General features: G+C 48.5%; 1 protein-coding gene across 1 annotated transcript in view; it reads left to right on the top strand.

The window, feature by feature from the left end:
• The first annotated feature begins 16,476 nt into the window (after nt 1–16,476).
• The window catches only part of LRP11 (LDL receptor related protein 11), a 62,119-nt gene continuing 58,317 nt past the window's right edge, over nt 16,477–20,278 (top strand). Inside the window, exons 1-2 of the mRNA XM_038762295.1 lie at nt 16,477–16,539; nt 16,644–17,049. Of these exons, the coding sequence (XP_038618223.1) occupies nt 16,477–16,539; nt 16,644–17,049 (469 nt within the window). The remainder of the gene's footprint in view (nt 16,540–16,643; nt 17,050–20,278) is intronic.

Below are 20,278 nucleotides of genomic sequence, written 5' to 3' on the forward strand. Positions count from 1 at the left end.
GACCTCTCAGCTGCCTTCGACACTGTGGACCACCCCCTTCTCCTCAACACGCTATCCAACCTTGGCTTCACAGACTCCGTCCTCTCCTGGTTCTCCTCTTATCTCTCTGGCCGTTCATTCTCAGTCTCTTTTGTGGGCTCCTCCTACTCCTCCCATCCCCTTACTGTAGGGGTTCCTCAAGGGTCAGTTCTTGGTCCCCTTCTGTTCTCTATCTACACTCATTCCCTTGGTGAATGCATTAGCTCCCACAGCTTCAACTATCATCTCTACGCTGATGACACCCAAATCTACATTCCTGCCCCCGCTCTCTCTCCCTCCCTTCAGGCTCGCGTCTCCTCCTGCCTTCAGGACATCTCCATCTGGATGTCTGCCCGCCACCTAAAACTCAACATGTCCAAGACTGAACTCCTTGTCTTCCCTCCCAAACCCTGCCCTCTCCATGACTTTCCAGTCACTGTTGATGGCACTACCATCATTCCCGTCTCACAAGCCCACAACCTTGGTGTCATCCTTGACTCCACTCTCTCATTCACCCCTCACATCCAATCCGTCACCAAAAACTGCCAGTCTCACCTCCGCAACATCGCCAAGATCCGCCCTTTCCTCTCCATCCAAACCGCTACCCTGCTGGTTCAATCTCTCATCCTATCCCGACTGGATTACTGCATCAGCCTCCTCTCTGATCTCCCATCCTCCTGTCTCTCCCCACTTCAGCCTATACTTCATGCTGCTGCCCGGATCATCTTTGTGCAGAAACGCTCTGGGCGTGTTACTCCCCTCTTCAAAAATCCCCAGTGACTGCCAGTCAACCTACGCATCGGGCAGAAACTCCTCACCCTGGGCTTCCAGGCTGTCCATCACCTCGCCCCCTCCAACCCTCACCTCCCTTCTGTCCTTCTCCAGCCCAGCCCGCACCCTCCGCTCCTCTGCTGCTAGCCTCCTCACTGTGCCTCATTCTCGCCTGTCCCGCCATCGACCCCTGGCCCACATCCTTCCCCTGGCCTGGAATGCCCTCCCTCCACACATAATAATAACAATAATGATGATGATGGCATTTGTTAAGCGCTTACTATGTGCAGAGCACCGTTCTAAGCACTGGGGGGGATACAAGGTGATTAAGTTGTCCCACGTGGGGCTCACAGTCTTAATCCCCATTTTCCAGATGAGGTAACTGAGGCTCAGAGAAGTGAAGTGACTTGCCCAAGGTCACACAGCACACACGTGGCGGAGCCGGGATTCGAACCCATGACCTCTGTCTCCAAAGCCCAGGCTCTTTCCACTGAGCCACGCTGCTCCGCCAAACTAGCTCTCTTCCTCCCTTCAAAGCCCTACTGAGAGCTCACCTCCTCCAGGAGGCCTTCCCAGACTGAGCCCCCTTTTTCCTCTCCTCCTCCCCATCCCCCCCGCCCTACCTCCTTCCCCTCCCCACAGCACCTGTATATATGTTTGTACAGATTTATTACTCTATTTATTTTACTTGCACATATTTACTATTCTATTCATCTTGTTAATATATTTTGTTTTGTTGTCTGTCTCTCCCTTCTAGACTTTGAGCCCGTTGTTGGGTAGGGACCACCTCTATGTTGCTACCGTGTACTTCCCAAGTGCTTAGTACAGTGCTACTGCACACGGTAAGCGCTCAATAAATACGATTGAATGAATGAATGAATGAATATAAGCAGGGGATAATAAAAATTAAATAGGGAAGGCCTCCTGGAGATGTAATTTTGAGAAGGCTTTGAAAATGGGGTGAGCAATGCCCTGTCTAAGTGGAAGGGAGAGGGCTCCCCACAGCACATATGTATCTACCTGTAATTTATTTATTTATTTTAATATCTGTCTTCCCCTCTAGACTGTGAGCTTGTCGTGGGCAGGAATGTGGCTGTTGGTTGTTATATCATACTCTCCCAAGTGTTTAGTACAGTGCTTTGCACACAGTAAGCGCTCAACATATAAAATTGAATGAATGAATGAATTTCAGGCCGGGATTAGGGTGCTTTCCCTTTGAAAAGGTTCTGAGGAGTGAGCAACCTCTCTGCTCTAGAAACTTCTGGGCCAGACCCCTTTATCTAGGTGCTGAGGTAGCCAAATATGGACCATTACACTTCCTCACTCAGCATTATCCCTGCCACGAGGCACTAGGGTGATGTGCCCATTAAAAAATCCAGTCACCCCATACAAGGCAAAATAATCAATCAATCAATCAATTGTATTTATTGAGCGCTTACTGTGTGCAGAGCACTGTACTAAGCACTTGGGAAGTACAAGTTGGCAACATATAGAGACAGTCCCTACCCAGCAGTGGGCTCACAGTCTAGAAGTAATAATGATGGTATTCATTAAATGCTTACAATGTGCGAAGCACTGTTCTAAGTGCTGGGGGATACAAAGTGATCAGGTTGTCCCACGTGGGGCTCACGGTCTTCGTCCCCATTTTACAGATGAGGTCACTGAGGCACAGAGAAATTAAGTGACTTGCCGAAAGTCACACAGATGACAAGTGGCGGAGTCGGGATTAGAACCCATGGCCTCTAACTCCCAAACCCGGGCTCTTTCCACTGAGCCATGGTGAAACGTCTAATTAGGAAGGGACAGGGAGACTGGGGGACAAGCGTAAATGGAGGAAAATTTTCACCGAACGGAGAGTAACCAGGCAGCATATGAACAACAGGCTCTCTCTAGCCCAAACGGATGTGTTGCCAAGAGTGCTCCTTAATAGTGAAATTAGCATTTGTGAAGTATTGTTTCAATGGGAAATAAAGAAATGAATCTTACCCCTACCGCCACAAACTTCCCTTTTGCCCCATACATATATTTAAGAAAATGAAGGCAAATAATTATTTAACGTATCGAGAACAATAACTAATTTTAATAAGAAAAAAATTCTCATGAATATAGCATAGTAATAATAACTTTTTCAAAGGCATAATAATGGTATTTGTTAAATGCTTATTAAGTGCCAAGCACTGTTCTAAGCACTGGGGTAAATACAAGGTAATCAGGTTGTCCCACGTGAGGCTCACAGTCTTAATCCCCATTTTTACAGATGAGGTAACTGAAGTACAGAGAAGTTAAGTGACTTACCCAAGGTCAGACAGCAGACAAGTGGTAGAGCCGGGATTAGAACCCACAACCTCTAACTCCCAAGCCCAGGCTCTTTCCACTAAGCCACGCATGAACCTGGTGAAAATGTTGAAATTGCAGTTGGGAGGTGGTAGGGGTGGGAATAGGTGATGCAGAAGACACAGGTGGAACAGGTTTAATTCCATTTAAAACAAATGGAAGACTGGAAACACAAACAAATGGAAGACTGGAAACACTGGAGGTCAAAGTGACCTTGAAGCTGTGTGAAAATTAATTACCCTGCTCTTTTCGTTGGTAAATATCTTGGTACACGTAGATGATCTTTCTCTTTTAACTTTACTCCTTGTTCAATTCTATTTTTAGCACATGCTGAGTTAACTGAACCTGCTCTAACAACTTGGAAAAATTCTGAATGCCAGGTTTTAGTTGATCTATGTTCCTGTCTCTTTGTCTGCTCTCCTTCTCTTTGTTGCTCTTTTTTTGCTGCTGGTACTTGTTAAGTGCTTACTATGTGCACATCTACTGGGGTAGATAGAAGATAATCAGGTGGGACACAGTTCCTGTCCCACACGGGGCTCACAGCCTCAATAGGAAGAAATAGGATTTAATCCCCATTTTACAAATGAGGTAACTGAGGCACAGAGAAGTTGAGTGACTTGCCCCAGATCCCACAACACATAAGTGGCAGAGCTGAGGTAAGAACCCAGATAGTCTGAATCCCAGGCTCATGGTCTTTTCAGTAGGGACCGTCTCTATCTGTTGCCGATTTGTACTTCCCAAGCACTTAGTACGGTGCTCTGCGCACAGCAAGCGCTCAATAAATATTATTGAATGAATGAATGAACCGGGCCACATGGTTCTTCACTGGGTTCTGGGACCCAGTGGGCACCTCTTGAGAGCCAGGGTGGACTCCTTTCTCCCTGTCTTCCATCACACATTTATGTCCAGAGAAAGACAGGGTGGAAGTCCCATACGACGCTCATGACACTTGAGATGTTGAGCAGACTGCGGCCCTTGGGACCAAGATGAGCCAACTGAAGCAGCCCGGCCTGGTGGCAAGAGCCAAGGCTTGGGAATCAGAGGACGTAGATTCTGATCCCGGTTCCACCACTTCTCTGAGCCTCAGTTACCTCATCTGTAAAATGGGGGTGAAGACTGTGAGCCCCACGTGGGACAGGGACTGGGTCCAACCTGACTGCCTCATATCTATCCGGACGGTGAAAAAACAGGATAGAAAGAACTTTGATTCTTTTGAAATGTGGTGTTTGGAGGAGGCTTTTGCGAATACCACGACTGCCCGAAAAACAAACAAGTGGATTTTGGAGCAAATTAAACCAAAGTGGTCTTTGGAAGGCCAAATGACTCTCCTTAGATTAGCATATTTTGGACACATAATCAAGAGGACTAATTCTCTGGAGAAGATGGATGTTGCCACCTTGCCAACTTGTATGTTGCCAACTTGTACTTCCCAATCGCTTAGTACAGTGTTCTGCACACAGTAAGCGCTCAATAAATATGATTGATGATGATGACGATATTTTGGACACGTAATCAAGAGGACTAATTCTCTGGAGAAGACAGATGTTGCCACCTTGCCAACTTGTATGTTGCCAACTTGTACTTCCCAAGCGCTTAGTACAGTGCTCTGCACACAGTAAGCGCTCAATAAATACGATTGATGATGATGATGATATTTTGGACACATAATCAAGAGGACTAATTCTCTGGAGAAGACAGACGTTGCCACCTTGCCAACTTGTATGTTACCAACTTGTACTTCCCAATCGCTTAGTACAGTGCTCTGCACACAGTAAGCGCTCAATAAATACGATTGATGATGATGATGATATTTTGGACACATAATCAAGAGGACTAATTCTCTGGAGAAGACAGGTGTTGCCACCTTGCCAACTTGTATGTTGCCAACTTGTACTTCCCAAGCGCTTAGTACAGTGCTCTGCACACAGTAAGCGCTCAATAAATACGATTGAATGAATGAATGACACTAAGACTGGGAAAAGTCCAGGGAAAACGTGGAAGAGGCAGACTCGCAGCTAGATGGATAGAGACCCTAACAACGATAACAGAAGAACCATTTAGAAAGGTTGTGGATTACGGCAGAGGACAGGACATTCTGGAGAAAGTACATCCATGGAGTCGCTATGAATCGGAAACGGCCGGATGGCACTTAATAATAACACCTCAGTGCTTGGAACAGTGCTTGGCACATAGTAAATGCTTGATACATATTACTGTAAAATATAATAAATTTTATATTATTTATAAAATAAAGATCTCCCTCTTCCAATTAATCAAATTCAACATTTCACTCCAGATTCGCCATGCAAGCAATACTCAGCGTCATGTCTCCAACTTTTCAAAGCCACGCCCAGATTCCTTCCGTGGATGATAAGAGAATGCTTACTCAGATTTAATGCTATTTTTATTGTTGCTGGTTTTGTTTTAGTTGATATTCTTTTCCTGCCCCCTAGACTGTAAACTCCTCCTCTGGACTGTAAGCTCCTCCTCTAGGCTGCAAGCTTCTTATGGGTGGGGGAGGTGTCTGCCCACTCTCCTAAGTGCTTAGTACAGTCATATTTATGGAGTGCTTATCGTGTGCAGAGCACTGTGCTTAGCACTTGGGAGAGTACAATATGAAGAGGGTTGGTCTAGACGTGATCCCTGCCCACAGCGAGCTTCAATAAATGCGATTAATTGAGTGATTGATTTTCCTGGGCATCCATCCTCCTCTACTACCACACTTGTAGACGCTGATGAGAGTCTGACTCCATCATCATCATCATCATCATCAATTGTATTTATTGAGCGCTCACTATGTGCAGAGCACTGTACTAAGCGCTTGGGAAGTACAAATTGGCAACATATAGAGACAGTCCCTACCCAACAGTGGGCTCACAGTCTAAAAAGTGGAACTCCATGTCAGAAGCAGCATGGCTCAGTGGAAAGAGCTCAGGCTTTGGAGTCAGAGGTCAGGTGTTCAAATCCTGGCTCCGCCAATTGTCAGCTGTGTGACTTTGGGCAAGTCACTTAAATTATCTGCGCCTCGGTTACCTCATCCGTAAAATGGGGATTAAGACTGTAAACCCCCTTTGGGACAACCTGATCACCTTGTAACCTCCCCAGCACTTAGAACAGTGCTTTGCACATAGTAAGCGTTTTATAAATGCCATCATTATTAATATTATGTCCTGGAATTTCTCCCCCATGCTTAGTAAAGGGCTCTGCACACGGTAAGGTCTTGATGAATGCCCAGTGCTGAGAACAGTGCTTGGCACTTAGTGAGCACTTAACGAATACCATCATTATTACTCTGATTCACCTTCCTAGAACCCTTATGCATGTAAGCTTTTGAAGATCTCCCTCTTCCAATTTATCAAATTCAGCATTTCACTCCAGATTTGCCATGCGAGCAATACTCAGCATCATGCGTCCAACTTTTCAAAGCCACGCACAGATTCCTTCCGTGGACCTTTCTTAAGGCCGAGCAATGCCTCGGTTGTTATTACGGTCTGGATGCTTCCCAAAGCATGTCAGACATTCAATCTCTTCTAAAATTCAGGCACAGACGGTTTATCTGGTCTGTTGCCCTGTTCAAGTAGCTTCGTCAGTGGATGGCATAATCAATCAATCATATTTATTAAGCACTTACTGTGTGCAGAGCACTGTGTTAAGCACTTGGGAGAGGACGATATAATAGAAATTGCAGACTTATTCCCTGCAGATAATACATTTTTGAACTGGCAATTTGGTCTAGAAGTTGTAAAATTAAAAGTGTTCCAAGGCAAAAATCACACCTTGAATATTGATGGAATGACTCAGATGAGATGGAAGGCCAGGTACGCTCTCAATAATCAGCAAACATTTAAATTTTCATTACAATGCTGCTCAGCTGCATGGCTAAAGCAATCACAAACCAATCTTCTATAATGCTGGAAGTTATCCAGTTTTGGGTTTTGGGGTTTGTTTGGTTTTTTTTTGTTTCAAAGATAGCTATTAGATAGCTTAATGCCTGCAGAAATGTATTTTTAAATTTGGTTCTCTACAAAATACAATACACCTTAGACGGTAAGCTCACTCTAAGACTAGGAGCTCACTGTGGGCAGGGAATGTATCTGTTAGATTGTTCTATTGTACTTTCCCAAGTGCTTAGTACGGTGCTCTGCACACAGTAAGCGCTCGATAAATACAATTGACTGATTGATTAGTAGTAGAGGTTTCTCTCCTTAGGAGTCGCAAGAAGCTAAGTTACCTATGATTCAATCAGAAATACAAGCAGTTGTCCTTCACAAAAACCAGTTTCTTGACCACCAATTTTTCTCTAGGTTCCCGAGGTGGCTCCAGCTCCCGGAGGCTCTAGGTTCCTGAGGCTCTAGATTCCCAGGACGTCTCCAGCTCCAGCGGTGGGGCCGAGGAGAGGCTAGGAGATCCAGGTCTCTCACTAGTCCTCCTGCTGTGCAGTGATCTAGAACCTCAGGAATCTAGCACCTCGGTGACCTAATGATCTAGAACCTCAGAAAGTCTAGAACCCCAGGAGGCGGAAACATCGGAGAGCCCAGAAATTCCGGAGCCGATGACCTTAGGAACCTAGGATCACAGGAACCCAGGACCTTCAGTGACCCAGAACCTCAGTGAGCTAGAACATCAGTGGTCTAGAACCTCGACTATCTAGAACCTCGGGAATCTAGAGCCTCTGGGACCCGGAGCGGAGACCTCAGATATGTAGAACCTCGGGAGTCTAGAACATCAGGAGCCTAGACCCTCAGTGATCTAGAACCTCGGGAGGCAGTAACGCCCCAAAACCCAGAAACTTGGGAGCCAGGGACCTCAGGGACCTAGAACCTCGAAGATCTAGAACCTCCGGGGTCTGGAGCCTCGGGAGTCTGGAACCGCAATGATCTAGAACCTTGGGACTCTAGAGCCTCAGGAGGTGGTAATGCCAAAGAAACCAGAAACATGGGAGCCAGTGACCTCAGGTATCTAGAACCTCGGGTACCTAGAACCTCGAAGATCTAGAACCCTCGGGGTCTAGAGCCTCAGGAGGCGGTAGCACCCAAGAAACCAGAAACCTGGGAGTCAGGGGACCTCGGGGACCTCAGTTACCTATAATCTCAATAGTCTAGAACCTCGGTGATCTAGAACCTTGGAAGTCTAGAACCTCGGGAGGCAGTAACACCCAAGAAACCAGAAACCTGGAGGCCAGGGGACCTCCGGTACCTAGAACCTCAAGCACCCAGAATCTTGATGATCTAGAACCCTCAGGGTCTAGAGCCTCAGGGGGAGGTAACACCCAAGAAACCAGAAACCTGGGAGTCAGGGGACCTCAGGTACCTATAATCTCAATAGTCTAGAACCTCGGTGAGCTAGAACCTTGGAAGTCTAGAACCTCGGGAGGCAGTAACACCCAAGAAACCAGAAACCTGGAGGCCAGGGGACCTCAGGTACCTAGAACCTTAAGCATCTAGAACCTCAGTGATCTAGAACCTTCGGAGACCAGAGCCTCCGGAGTCTAGGACCTCAATGATCTAGAACCTGGGGAATCTAGAACCCCCGGAGGCGGTAACACCCAAGAAACCAGAAACGTGGGAGCCAGGGACCTCAGGGACCTAGAACCTCGAAGATCTAGAACCTCCGGGGTCTGGAGCCTCGGGAGTCTAGAACCGCAATGATCTAGAACCTTGGGACTCTAGAGCCTCAGGAGGTGGTAATGCCAAAGAAACCAGAAACATGGGAGCCAGTGACCTCAGGTACCTAGAACGTCGGGTACCTAGAATCTCGATGATCTAGAACCTTCTGGGTCTAGAGCCTCAGGAGGCGGTAACACCCAAGAAACTAGAAACCTGGGAGTCAGGGGACCTCAGGTACCTATAATCTCAATAGTCTAGAACCTCGGTGATCTAGAACCTTGGAAGTCTAGAACCTCGGGAGGGAGTAACGCCCAAGAAACCAGAAACTTGGAGGTCAGGGGACCTCCGGTACCTAGAACCTCAAGCACCCAGAATCTTGATGATCTAGAACCCTCAGGGTCTAGAGACTCAGGGGGCGGTAACACCCAAGAAACCAGAAACCTGGGAGCCAGGGGACCTCAGGTACCTATGATCTCAATAGTCTAGAACCCCGGTGATCTAGAACCTTGGAAGTCTAGAACCTCGGGAGGCAGTAACACCCAAGAAACCAGAAACCTGGAGGCCAGGGGACCTCCGGTACCTAGAACCTCAAGCACCCAGAATCTCGATGACGTAGAACCCTCAGGGTCTAGAGCCTCAGGAGGCGGTAGCACCCAAGAAACCAGAAACCTGGGAGCCAGGGGACCTCAGGTACCTATGATCTCAATAGTCTAGAACCTCGGTGATCTAGAACTTTCGAAGTCTAGAACCTCGGGAGGCAGTAACACCCTAGAAACCAGAAACCTGGAGGCCAGGGGACCTCAGGTACCTAGAACCTTAAGCATCTAGAACCTCAGTGATCTAGAACCTTCGGAGTCCAGAGCCTCCAGAGTCTAGGACCTCAATGATCTAGAGCCTGGGGGATCTAGAACCTCCGGAGGTGGTAATAATAATAATAATAATAATAATAATAATAATGGCATTTATTAAGCGCTTACTATGTGCAAAGCACTGTTCTAAGCGCTGGGGAGGTTACAAGGTGATCAGGTTGTCCCACATGGGACTCACAGTCTCAGTCCCCATTTTACAGATGAGGTAACTGAGGCACAGAGAAGTGAAGTGACTTGCCCAGAGTCACACAGCTGACAATTGGCGGAGCCGGGGTAACACCCAAGAAACCAGGAACGTGGGAGCCAGGGACCTCAAGTACCTAGAACCTCAATGATCTAGAACTTTGGAAGTCTAGAACCTCAGGAGGTGGTAACACCCAAGAAACCAGAAACCTGGAGGCCGGGGGAGCTCAGGTACCTAGAACCTCCATAGTCTAGAGCCTCGATGATCCAGAACCCTAGGGAGTCTAGAGCCTCGGTGATCTAGAACCGCGACAACCTAGAACCTCGATGATATAGAGCCACGGTGATCTAGAACCTCGGGAACCCAGCAGGGCCACCTCGGGAACCTAGAGCCCCCGGGCAACCAGAGCCACCTTGGGAAGCTAGAGCCCCCGGGGGAACCTAAAGCCTTCAGGCGCCGGAGCCGCCTCAGGAACCTAGAGAAAAATCGGTGGTCAGGAAACTGGTTTTTGTGAAGGACAACTGCTTGTATTTCTGATTGAATCACAAGTAACTTAGCCTCTTGTAACTCCTGAGGAAAACCTCTACTAATAATCAATCAATCAATCAATCCATCGTATTTATCGAGCGCTTACCGTGTGCAGAGCACAGTACTAAGCACTTGGAGAAAGTACAATACGACAATATAACAGAGACGTTCCCTGCCCACAATGAGCTCACAGTCCAGAGGGAGCTTCGCGTCTAAGTATATGGTATTTTGTAGGGAACCAAATTGAAAAATACGTTTCTTAAGGCATTAAGCTACCTCATAGCTAACTTTCTATTCCACAACCACCACCGTTGCTGTCAACTGGTAGCAGCTGCTTTACTTTCCGAATCCTGGGATGGCGTGGGCCTTTGGTGTTCCTTTCTTTTTGTTCTCTCTTAAAGACCGGAAGCCACACCGGCAGTAATTGCCGTTTTTCCTATTACTCTGTCCCCCCCAAAAAACTATCCAGAGCATTTGGCCCCACCTAATAAATGGGTCAAAGAAAAATCCCAAAGGGGCTGAACAAATGGAAGTTAAACTTAGACTCCGGAGGTGTAAATTGTCCAATTACTTTAACGGCTCCAATTTATCTTTTTTAAAATTATTTTTCAGTTACCTGAAACTGACTCTGAAATATTTTTTTTTCCTGAATAACTACCTTCTATACGCGAATCTGACGACACTGGGAAAAGATGAAAGAAGTAAAAGTTAGGAAGTACTGAATTTTAAAAACCTGGCCTGCTATTATTTGTTTCCTCTCGAGAGGCAAATGCGGATGGGAAAAACAACAACAACAACCACCACCGTGTTCTCCCACAAGTTCAGGATGTGTGCCGGGAATGACATGGATTTTTAAGGAGTTGAGTCAATTCACAAAATCCAGTAGATGAGATAAAAATTCTCTGCAGTCAGAAAAATCTCCTGCTTTGGTCATAGTTTGACTAACTAAAGATCCTAGAAACTTAAAAACAATGAATCAGTGTAAGAAAATGACTTGCCATTTTGTGATGGAGAACATAGTAAGGGTAACACTGCAGGGTGTGGGGGGGTGGCAAACGATAATAATAATAATAATAATAATAATAATAATAATAATAATAATAATAATGATGGCATTTATTAGGACAGTGCTCCAAGTCAACTATATGGGAAAAACAAGAGGTAAGAAAGGACGGAACGAAACTGAGAGGAGAGGTTGACAGGAAGGTATCGGGGTGAATCCAAAGCTGGGGCCTGGATGTGCTTAAACTCTTTAAGTTTAAGCAGTCTGAATGGAAATGCTGCTGCTTTTTTTTTTACATTTTCTTGTACTTCCCAAGCGCTTAGTACAGTGCTCTGCACACAGAAAGCGCTCAATAAATACAATTGATTGATTGATTGATTATCGGGCAGGCTACTACTTGAATAGCTAGAGACTGGAACATATAGCAGGCAGGCTACTACCTGAAAAGTTGGGCCTGGATCTAGAGCAAGCAGGCCACTCCCTGGAAAGTTGGGGTCTGGACTTACGGCAGACAGGCCACTGCCCGAAAAGGGAGAAAGGGAGGGTCGGTTCTGGACCGAAGCTGGAACTGAGGGAAATTTGACGACGGCACAACAAAAAATTCCTGGAAGGGGTATCCCAGGGGGTTGCGGCAGAGTCTCCAAGTTGGGAATCTCTGGGCCCTACTGTCTTTCATCATCCTCCTGTCTCTCCCCACTTCAGTCTACACTTCACGTTGCTGCCCGGATCACCTCTGTGCAGAAACGTTATGGACATGTTACTCCCCTCCTCAAAAATTTCCAGTGGCTGCCAGTCAACTTACGCATCAAGCAAAAACTCCTCACTCTCGGCTTCAAGGCTGTCCATCCCCTCGCCCCCTCCTTCCTCACCTCCCTTCTCTCCTTCTCCAGCCCAGCCCGCACCCTCTGCTCCTCTGCCGCTAACCTCCTGTACCTCCCTGCCGGTACCTCCCTGTACCTCGTTCTCTCCTGTCCCGCCGTCGACCCTCGGCCCACATCCTCCCCCGGCCTGGAATGCCCTCCCTCCGCACATCCGCCAAGCTAGCTCTCTTCCTCCCTTCAAAGCCCTATGAGAGCTCACCTCCTCCAGGAGGGCTTCCCAGACTGAGCCCCCTTTTTCCTCTCCTCCTCCCCATCCCCCACCACCCTACCTCCTTCCCCTCCCTATAGCACCGGTATATATGTTTGTACAGATTTATTACTCTATTTATTTTACTTGTACATATTTACTATTCTATTTATTTTGTTAATGATGTGCATCTAGCTTTAATTCTATTTGTTCTGACGACTTGACTCTTGTCCACATGTTTTGTTTGTTGTCTTTCGCCCCCTTCTAGACTGTGAGCCCGTTGTTGGGTAGGGACCGTCTCTATATGTCGCTGACTTGTACTTCCCAAGCGCTTAATACAGTGCTCTGCACACAGTAAGTGCTCAATAAATACGATTGAATGAATGAGTGAATCTCTTTGGTGACCAGCAGGCTCAGCCCTGCATCTCCTCTCTTACTCTAGCCCGGGGCCCCAACCTGGAAGCCCAGCATCTTCTTTGGTGTCTGACTGCCCATCTTCCTCCAGAGCCCCTTTGCCACCCATGTTCTGGTTTGAATTTTTTTTTACTTTCATGATCCTCCTCCTCCTCCTCAATGGTATTTTTTGAGCACTTGTGTGCAGAGCACTGTACTGAGCGCTTGGGATAAAGAGGAGCAGCATGGCATAGTGGATGGAGCACAGGCTTGGGAGGCAGAAGGTCATGGTTCATTCATTCTTTCGATCGTATTTATTGAGCGCTTACTTTGTGCAGAGCACTGTACTAAGCGCTTGGGAAGTACAAGTCGGCAACATATAGAGACGGTCCCGACCCAACAACGGGCTCACAGTCTAGAAGGGGGAGACAGACAACAACTTCAACGTGCCACTGTTGGTGAGACACTCAGAGAGAGTAGTAGTAGACCCTCCTGGTTCACTCACAAAGCTACAAGCAGCAGTTACTTTGGTGGGGGGGGGGAGAGGAATGTCACACGTAAGTGCAAGCCTAAGGAGCTTTCAATGTATTCATGCAATCATTCCATCAATCAATCATATTTATTGAGCACTTCCTCATTCAATCGTATTGATTGAGCGCTCACTGTGTGCAGAGCACCGTACTAAGCCCTTGGGAGGTACAAGTCAGCAACATATAGAGACGGTCTCTACCCAACAACGGGCTCACAGTCTAGAAGGGGGAGAAAGACAACAAAACAAAACACGTAGACGGGTGTCAAAACCGTCAGAATAAATAGAATTACAGCTATATGCACATCATTAACCTGTGAGCCCACTGTTGGGTAGGGACTGTCTTTATATGTTGCCAACTTGTACTTCCCAAGCGCTTAGTACAGTGCTCTGCACACAGTAAGCGCTCAATAAATACGATTAATGATGATGATCATTAACAAAATAGAATAGTAAATATGTACAGTTAAAATAAATAGAGTAATAAATCTGTACAAATATACACAAGTGCTATGGAGAGGGGGAAGGGGTAGGGCAGAGGCGGGGATTCTAATCCCCGCTCCACCACTTGTCCGCTGTGTGGCCTTGGGCAAGTCACTTCACTTTTCTGTGCCTCAGTTACCTCATCTGTAAAATGGGGATGAAGACCGGGAGCGCTTAGCGGGATAGGGACTGTGTCTAAGTCGATTCGCTTGCATCCACCCCAGCGCTTAGTACTGGCACATAGTAAGTGCTTATCAAGTACTTTAATTATTATTATTATAAACCCTCGGGACAGGGTGGCCACCGGAGAATGCCGTACCAGGTCTAGAGATGCCGGCGGTAGCGTCATGCGGAGATGTCATCCATGCCGTTTTTGCCCAAAATAGATCCAGTTCTCTTGAACCTAGAAGAGTTTCTCAGTGGGAGACCGCAGGTACCCCAGCCCTCTCCGTCGAATCCAGGGCAAGCTCTCCTCCCAGGGCCGTGAGAACCCACTTGCCACTTTCCAGCAACGGAATTTGAAAATAGCAGGAGGGAGGACGGGAGTTGAAAAGCAAGACAACTGACACAATGGTGCCTGGTGCCAAATCCACGACAGGCAGGAGGGCGGGCCTGCTTTCCTTTCATACGATGCGCTGTTTAACGTCTTGGGAAAAAACATAAAAATGAAAGAAATATAAGCAGGGCAGTCCCCCAGAGGACCGTGGATGCCTACTCCGGACACGGATAGCAAAATCACCTCGGCCCATCCTCGAAATGCAACCATTTCTGCCAAGTAGAGCCAACACCCTTGGAAAAACACCACCACCGTCTTCCCGTTCTTCCTCCTCTCCTTTCCTATGTCCCATCCCCAACCCTCACACTTGCCCCTCTGCCCTCCAGGCTCTCGCCCCTGGCCTCTGTCCCCTTCTAGAGCTACCAAGCACCTGCGGTCACAGTGAAGAACACGAGAGGAGAAGAGAGGGAAGGAGGGGGAGGAGGCTGGTATAGCTATAATATTCTATTTGTTCTGTCTACATGTTCTGTTCTGTTTGTTCTGTCTACATGTTTTGTTTTGTTGTCTGTCTCTCGCTTGTAGACTGGGAGCCCGTTGTGGGGTAGGGACCGTCTCTACCTGTTGCCGATTTGTTCTTCCCAAGCGCCTAGTACAGTGCTCGGCACACAGTCAGCGCTCAATCAATACGATTGAATGAATGAATGAATGAAAGGGGAAGGAAGAATGGGGAGGGAAGGAGCAGGGAAAGAAGAGAGGAGTGGAAGGAGGAAGGGGAGAGGAAGAAGGAGAGGAAGAAAGAGGGGAGAGGAAAGAAGAGGGGGAGGGAAGGAAGAGAGGGAGGGAAGGAAGAAGAGAGGGGAGAGGAGGAAGATGGGAAGAGAAAGAGGAAGAGGAGAGGGAAAGAGGCAAGGAGGAGAGAGAAGGAAGGAGAGGAGAGGGAGAGAGTGGAGATGGCAGGAGGAAGAAAAAGAGGGAGAGAGGGAGGGAAGGCAGGTGGGAAGGGGAAGGAATAGTGCTCGTCACATAGCAAGCACTCAATAATACGGTTGAATGGATGAAAAGGGAGGCAGTTAGAAAAAGAGGAAAGGACAGGGAGAAAGAGAAAGAAAAAGAAAGGTAGAAAGAGAGAGAGAAGGGGGAAGAGAGAGGGAGAGAGTAGGGGAAGAGAGAGGGAGAGAGTAGGGGAAGAGAGAGAAAAGGGGAAGGGAGAGAAATAGAGAGAAGGGGAACAAGAGAGAGAGAAGGGGGAAGAGAGAGGGAGAAAGAGAGAGTGAAGGGGAGGAGAGAGGAAGAAAGAGAGGGAAAGAGAGAAGGGGAAGAGAGAGGGAGAAAGAGAGAGAGAGAAAGGGAGAGAAAAGGGGAAGAGAGAGGGAGAAAGGAAGAGAGAGATAAGGGGGAAGAGAGGGGGGAAAGAGAAAGAGAGGGAGAGAAGGGGAAGAGAGGGAGAGAAGGGGAAGAGAGAGGGAGAAAGAGAGAAGGGCAGGAGCGAGAGAAAGAAGAAGAGAGAGGGAAGGGGGAAGAGAGGGAGAAAGAGAGAGAAAGAGAGGGGGAAAGGGAGAGAGAAGGGAAAGAGAGAGAGAGAAGGGGAAGAGAGGGAGAGAGAGGAAGAGAGAGAGAAGGGGGAAGAGAGAGGGAGAAAGAGAGGGAGAGAAGGGGGAGAGAGAAAGAAGAAGAGAGAGGGAAGGGGGAAGAGAGAGGGAGAAAGAGAGAGAAAGAGAGGGGGAAAGAGAGAGAGAAGGGAAAGAGAGAGAGAAGGGGAAGAGAGAGGGAGAAAGAGAAAGAAAGAGTAAAGGAGAGAAAAGGGGAAGAGAGAGGGAGAAAGGGGGAGAGAGAGAGAGAGGAAAGGGGGAAGAGAGGGGGAGAAAGAGAGGGAGAGAAGGGGGACGAGAGGGGGGCGGGCCAAGAGGAAGAGGAGGAGGAGGAACAGGGGGCGGAGCTGCCGGGGAGAGAAGAAGGAGGAGGTAGGCGGAGGAGGAGGAGGAGGAGGAGGAGGAGCTGGGGAGCTGTTCTGCGGGCGCTAGTGCTGAGCCCGGGGCCATGCGGGCCCCGCTGGGCGCTCGGCCGGCCCGGCCCGGGAGGCCCTGAGCACCGGGACCCCCCCCACCCCCCCCAACACCCCCCCCCCACACACAACACAACGACACAGCACCCCCCCCCCCCCACCCACCCACCGGCCCACCGAGCGATCCGGGCCATGGGGCCGCCGCTCCTGCCGCCGCCGCCGCTGCTGCTGCTGCTGCTGCTGGGTCCGGGTCTGGCGGGCTGGGGGTCCGCGGGGCGGCCGCCGCCCCCTCCTCCCCCTCCTCCTCCGCCCCCCCCCTCCTCCGCCTCCCCCTCCCCCCCCCTCCTCCGCCCCCGGAGGGCCTCCCGGAGGCGGCGGGGCGGTGCGGGGGCGCGCGGTACAGCGCCCGTCCGGCCTCCATCATCCGCACGTGGGCCTCGCTGGGCGCGGGGGCCACGTTCCTGCGGGGCCCGAGGGGCGGCGGGCGGGCCCGCTGCCTGGACGCCTGCTGCGCCCTGCCCCGCTGCACCCTGGCCGTGCTGCGGCGCCGCCCGGGGACCGGGGATGGAGAGGATGGGGAGGATGGGGACCACGGGGAGGATGGAGGGGAGGAGGACGGCGGGGGCCCCGCCTGCTTCCTCTTCGACTGCACCCACCGGGGACGCAGCGTCTGCAAGTTCGCCGCGCACCGGGGCTACAGCAGCTACAGCCGGGGCCGCCCCGGACCGCCGGATTCGCACCCGGAGCCCGGGCCCCCACCCGCAGGTACCGCCCCCCCCCCGCCCCGTCTCCGCCCGCCGGGCCCTCCTCCCCTAGCGCTCACTGCAGCGCTCAGGACGATTCGATGAATGAATGAATAGTCCTCCTCAGCCTCATCCTCGGGTCTTGCGCTCGATACATACTGTGGAATGGATGAATGAATAACCACCATCATCATCCTCATCATCCTCATGTCTTGCACGCAATACCTACCGTGGAATGAATGAATGAATGAATGAATGAATGAATGAATAACCACCATCATCATCCTCATGTCTCGCACTCAATACATACTGTGGAATGAATGAATGAATGAATAACCACCATCATCATCCTCCTCCTCCCCCTCCTCATGTCTTGCACTCAATACATACTGTGGAATGAATGAATGAATAACCACCATCATCATCCTCCTCCTCATGTCTTGCACTCAATACATACTGTGGAATGGATGAATGAATAACCGCCATCACCATCATCATCCTCATGTCTTGCACTCAATACATACTGTGGAATGAATGAATGAATGAATGAATGAATGAATAACCACCATCCTCCTCCTCCTCCTCCTCCTCCTCCTCCTCCTCATGTCTTGCACTCAATACATACTGTGGAATGGATGAATGAATAACCACCACCATCATCATCATCATCATCATACTCATGTCTTGCACTCAATACATACTGTGGAATGAATAAATGAATGAATGAATGAATGAATGAATAACCACCATCATCATCCTCATGTCTTGCACTCAATACATACGATTGAATGAATGAATGAATCCCCACTATCACCATCGTGTGTTCTAGACTGTGAGCCCATCGTGAGGGAGAGACTAGCTCTATTACCAAATTACACTTTCTACAGCAGCTACAGCCGGGGCCGCCCCGGACCGCCGGATTCGCACCCGGAACCCGGGCCCCCACCCGCAGGTACCGCCCCCCCGCCCCCCGCCCCGTCTCCGCCCGTCGCCCGCCGGGCCCTCCTCCCCCAGTGCTCACTACAGCGCTCAGGACGATTCGATGAATGAATGACTAGTCCTCCTCATCCTCATCCTCAGGTCTTGCGCTCAATACATACTGTGGAATGGATGAATGGATAACCACCATCATCATCCTCAGGTCTTGCACTCAATACATACTGTGGAATGGATGAATGAATAACCACCACCATCATCATCCTCATCCTTATGTCTTGCACTCAACACATACTGTGGAATGAATGAATGGATGAATGAATGAATGAATAATGAATGAATGAATGAATAACCACCATCATCATCCTCATGTCTCACACTCGATACATACTGTGGAATGAATAAATGAATGAATAACCGCCATCATCCTCCTCCTCCTCCTCCTCATGTCTTGCACTCAATACATACTGTGGAATGGATGAATGAATAACCACCACCATCATCATCATCATCCTCATGTCTTGCGCTCAATACATACTGTGGAATGGATGAATGAATGAATGAATGAATGAATGAATAACCGCCATCCTCCTCCTCCTCCTCCTCCTCATGTCTTGCACTCAATACATACTGTGGAATGGATGAATGAATAACCACCATCATCATCTTCATCATCATCCTCGTGTCTTGCACTCAATACATACTGTGGAATGAATGAATGAATGACCACCATCATCATCCTCATCCTCATGTCTTGCGCTCAATACATACTGTGGAGTGAGTGAATGAATGAATGAATGAATGAATGAATGAATAACCACCATCATCATCCTCGTGACTCACACTCAATACATACTGTGGAATGAATGAATGAATGAGTAACCACCATCATCATCCTCATCCTCATGTCTTGCACTCAACACATACTGTGGAATGAATGAATGAATGAATGACCACCATCATCATCATCATCATACTCATGTCTTGAGCTCAATACATGCTGTGGATGAATGAATAAATGAATGAATGAATGAATGGCTAACCACCACCGTCATCCTCATGTCTTTCACTCGATACATACTGTGGAATGAATGAATGAATGAGTAACCACCATCATCATCATCATCCTCATGTCTTGCACTCAACACATACTGTGGAATGAATGAATGAATGAATAACCACCATCATCATCATCATCATACTCATGTCTTGAGCTCAATACATACTGTGGAATGAATGAATGAGTGAATAACCGCCACCATCATCGTCCTCATGTCTTGCGCTCAATGCATACTGTGGAATGAATGAATGAATAACCACCCTCCTCCTCCTCCTCATCATCCTCATGTCTTGTGCTCAATACATACTGTGGAATGAATGAATGAATGAATAACCACTATCATCATCCTCATTTCTTGTGCTCAATACATACTGTGGAATGAATAACCACTATCATCATCATCCTCATCCTCATGTCTTGCACTCAGTACATACTGTGGAATGAATGAATGAATGAATGAATGAATGAATGAATGAATGAATAACCCCCCTCATCATCCTCATGTCTTGCACTCAATACATACTGTGGAATGAATGAATGAATGAATGAATGAATAACCACCCTCATCATCATCATCCTCATGTCTTGTGCTCAGTACATACTGTGGAATGAATGAATGAATAACCACTATCATCATCATCATGTCTTGCACTCAATACATATGATTTAATGAATGAATCACCACTATCCTCATCATTATCATCATCATCATCATGTGTTCTAGACTGTGAGCCCATCGTGGGGTGGGGGGCAGGGTCAGAGACTATCTCTATTACTGAATTGCAGTTTCTACAGCAGCTACAGCCGGGGCTGCCCCGACCCGCGGGTCTCTCACCCAGAAACCGGGCCCCGACCTCCGGGTACCACCCACCCCCTGGCCCGGCCCTTCCGCACCGGGGGCCGTCTCCCTCTATTACCCATTGGGCCTACCCCAGCGCTTACTACAGCACTCTGCACACAGTCAGTGCACCATCAATATGATTTGATGAATGAATGAGTAACCACCATCAGCACCATCATCATCATCATCATCATGTCTTGCACTCAGTACATAGTGTGGAATGAATGAATGAATAACCACTATCATCATCATGTCTTGCGCTCAATACATACAATTGAATGAATGAATGAATGAATCACCACTACTATCATCATCATCATCATCATCATCATCATCACCATGTGTTCTAGACTGTGAGCCCGTCAGGGGGGTTGCGGGGGGGGGGGGGGGGGGGGGGGGGGAGACTATCTCTAT

This window comes from Tachyglossus aculeatus, chromosome 2, assembly GCF_015852505.1.
Source record: "Tachyglossus aculeatus isolate mTacAcu1 chromosome 2, mTacAcu1.pri, whole genome shotgun sequence".
NCBI lineage: Eukaryota > Metazoa > Chordata > Mammalia > Monotremata > Tachyglossidae > Tachyglossus > Tachyglossus aculeatus.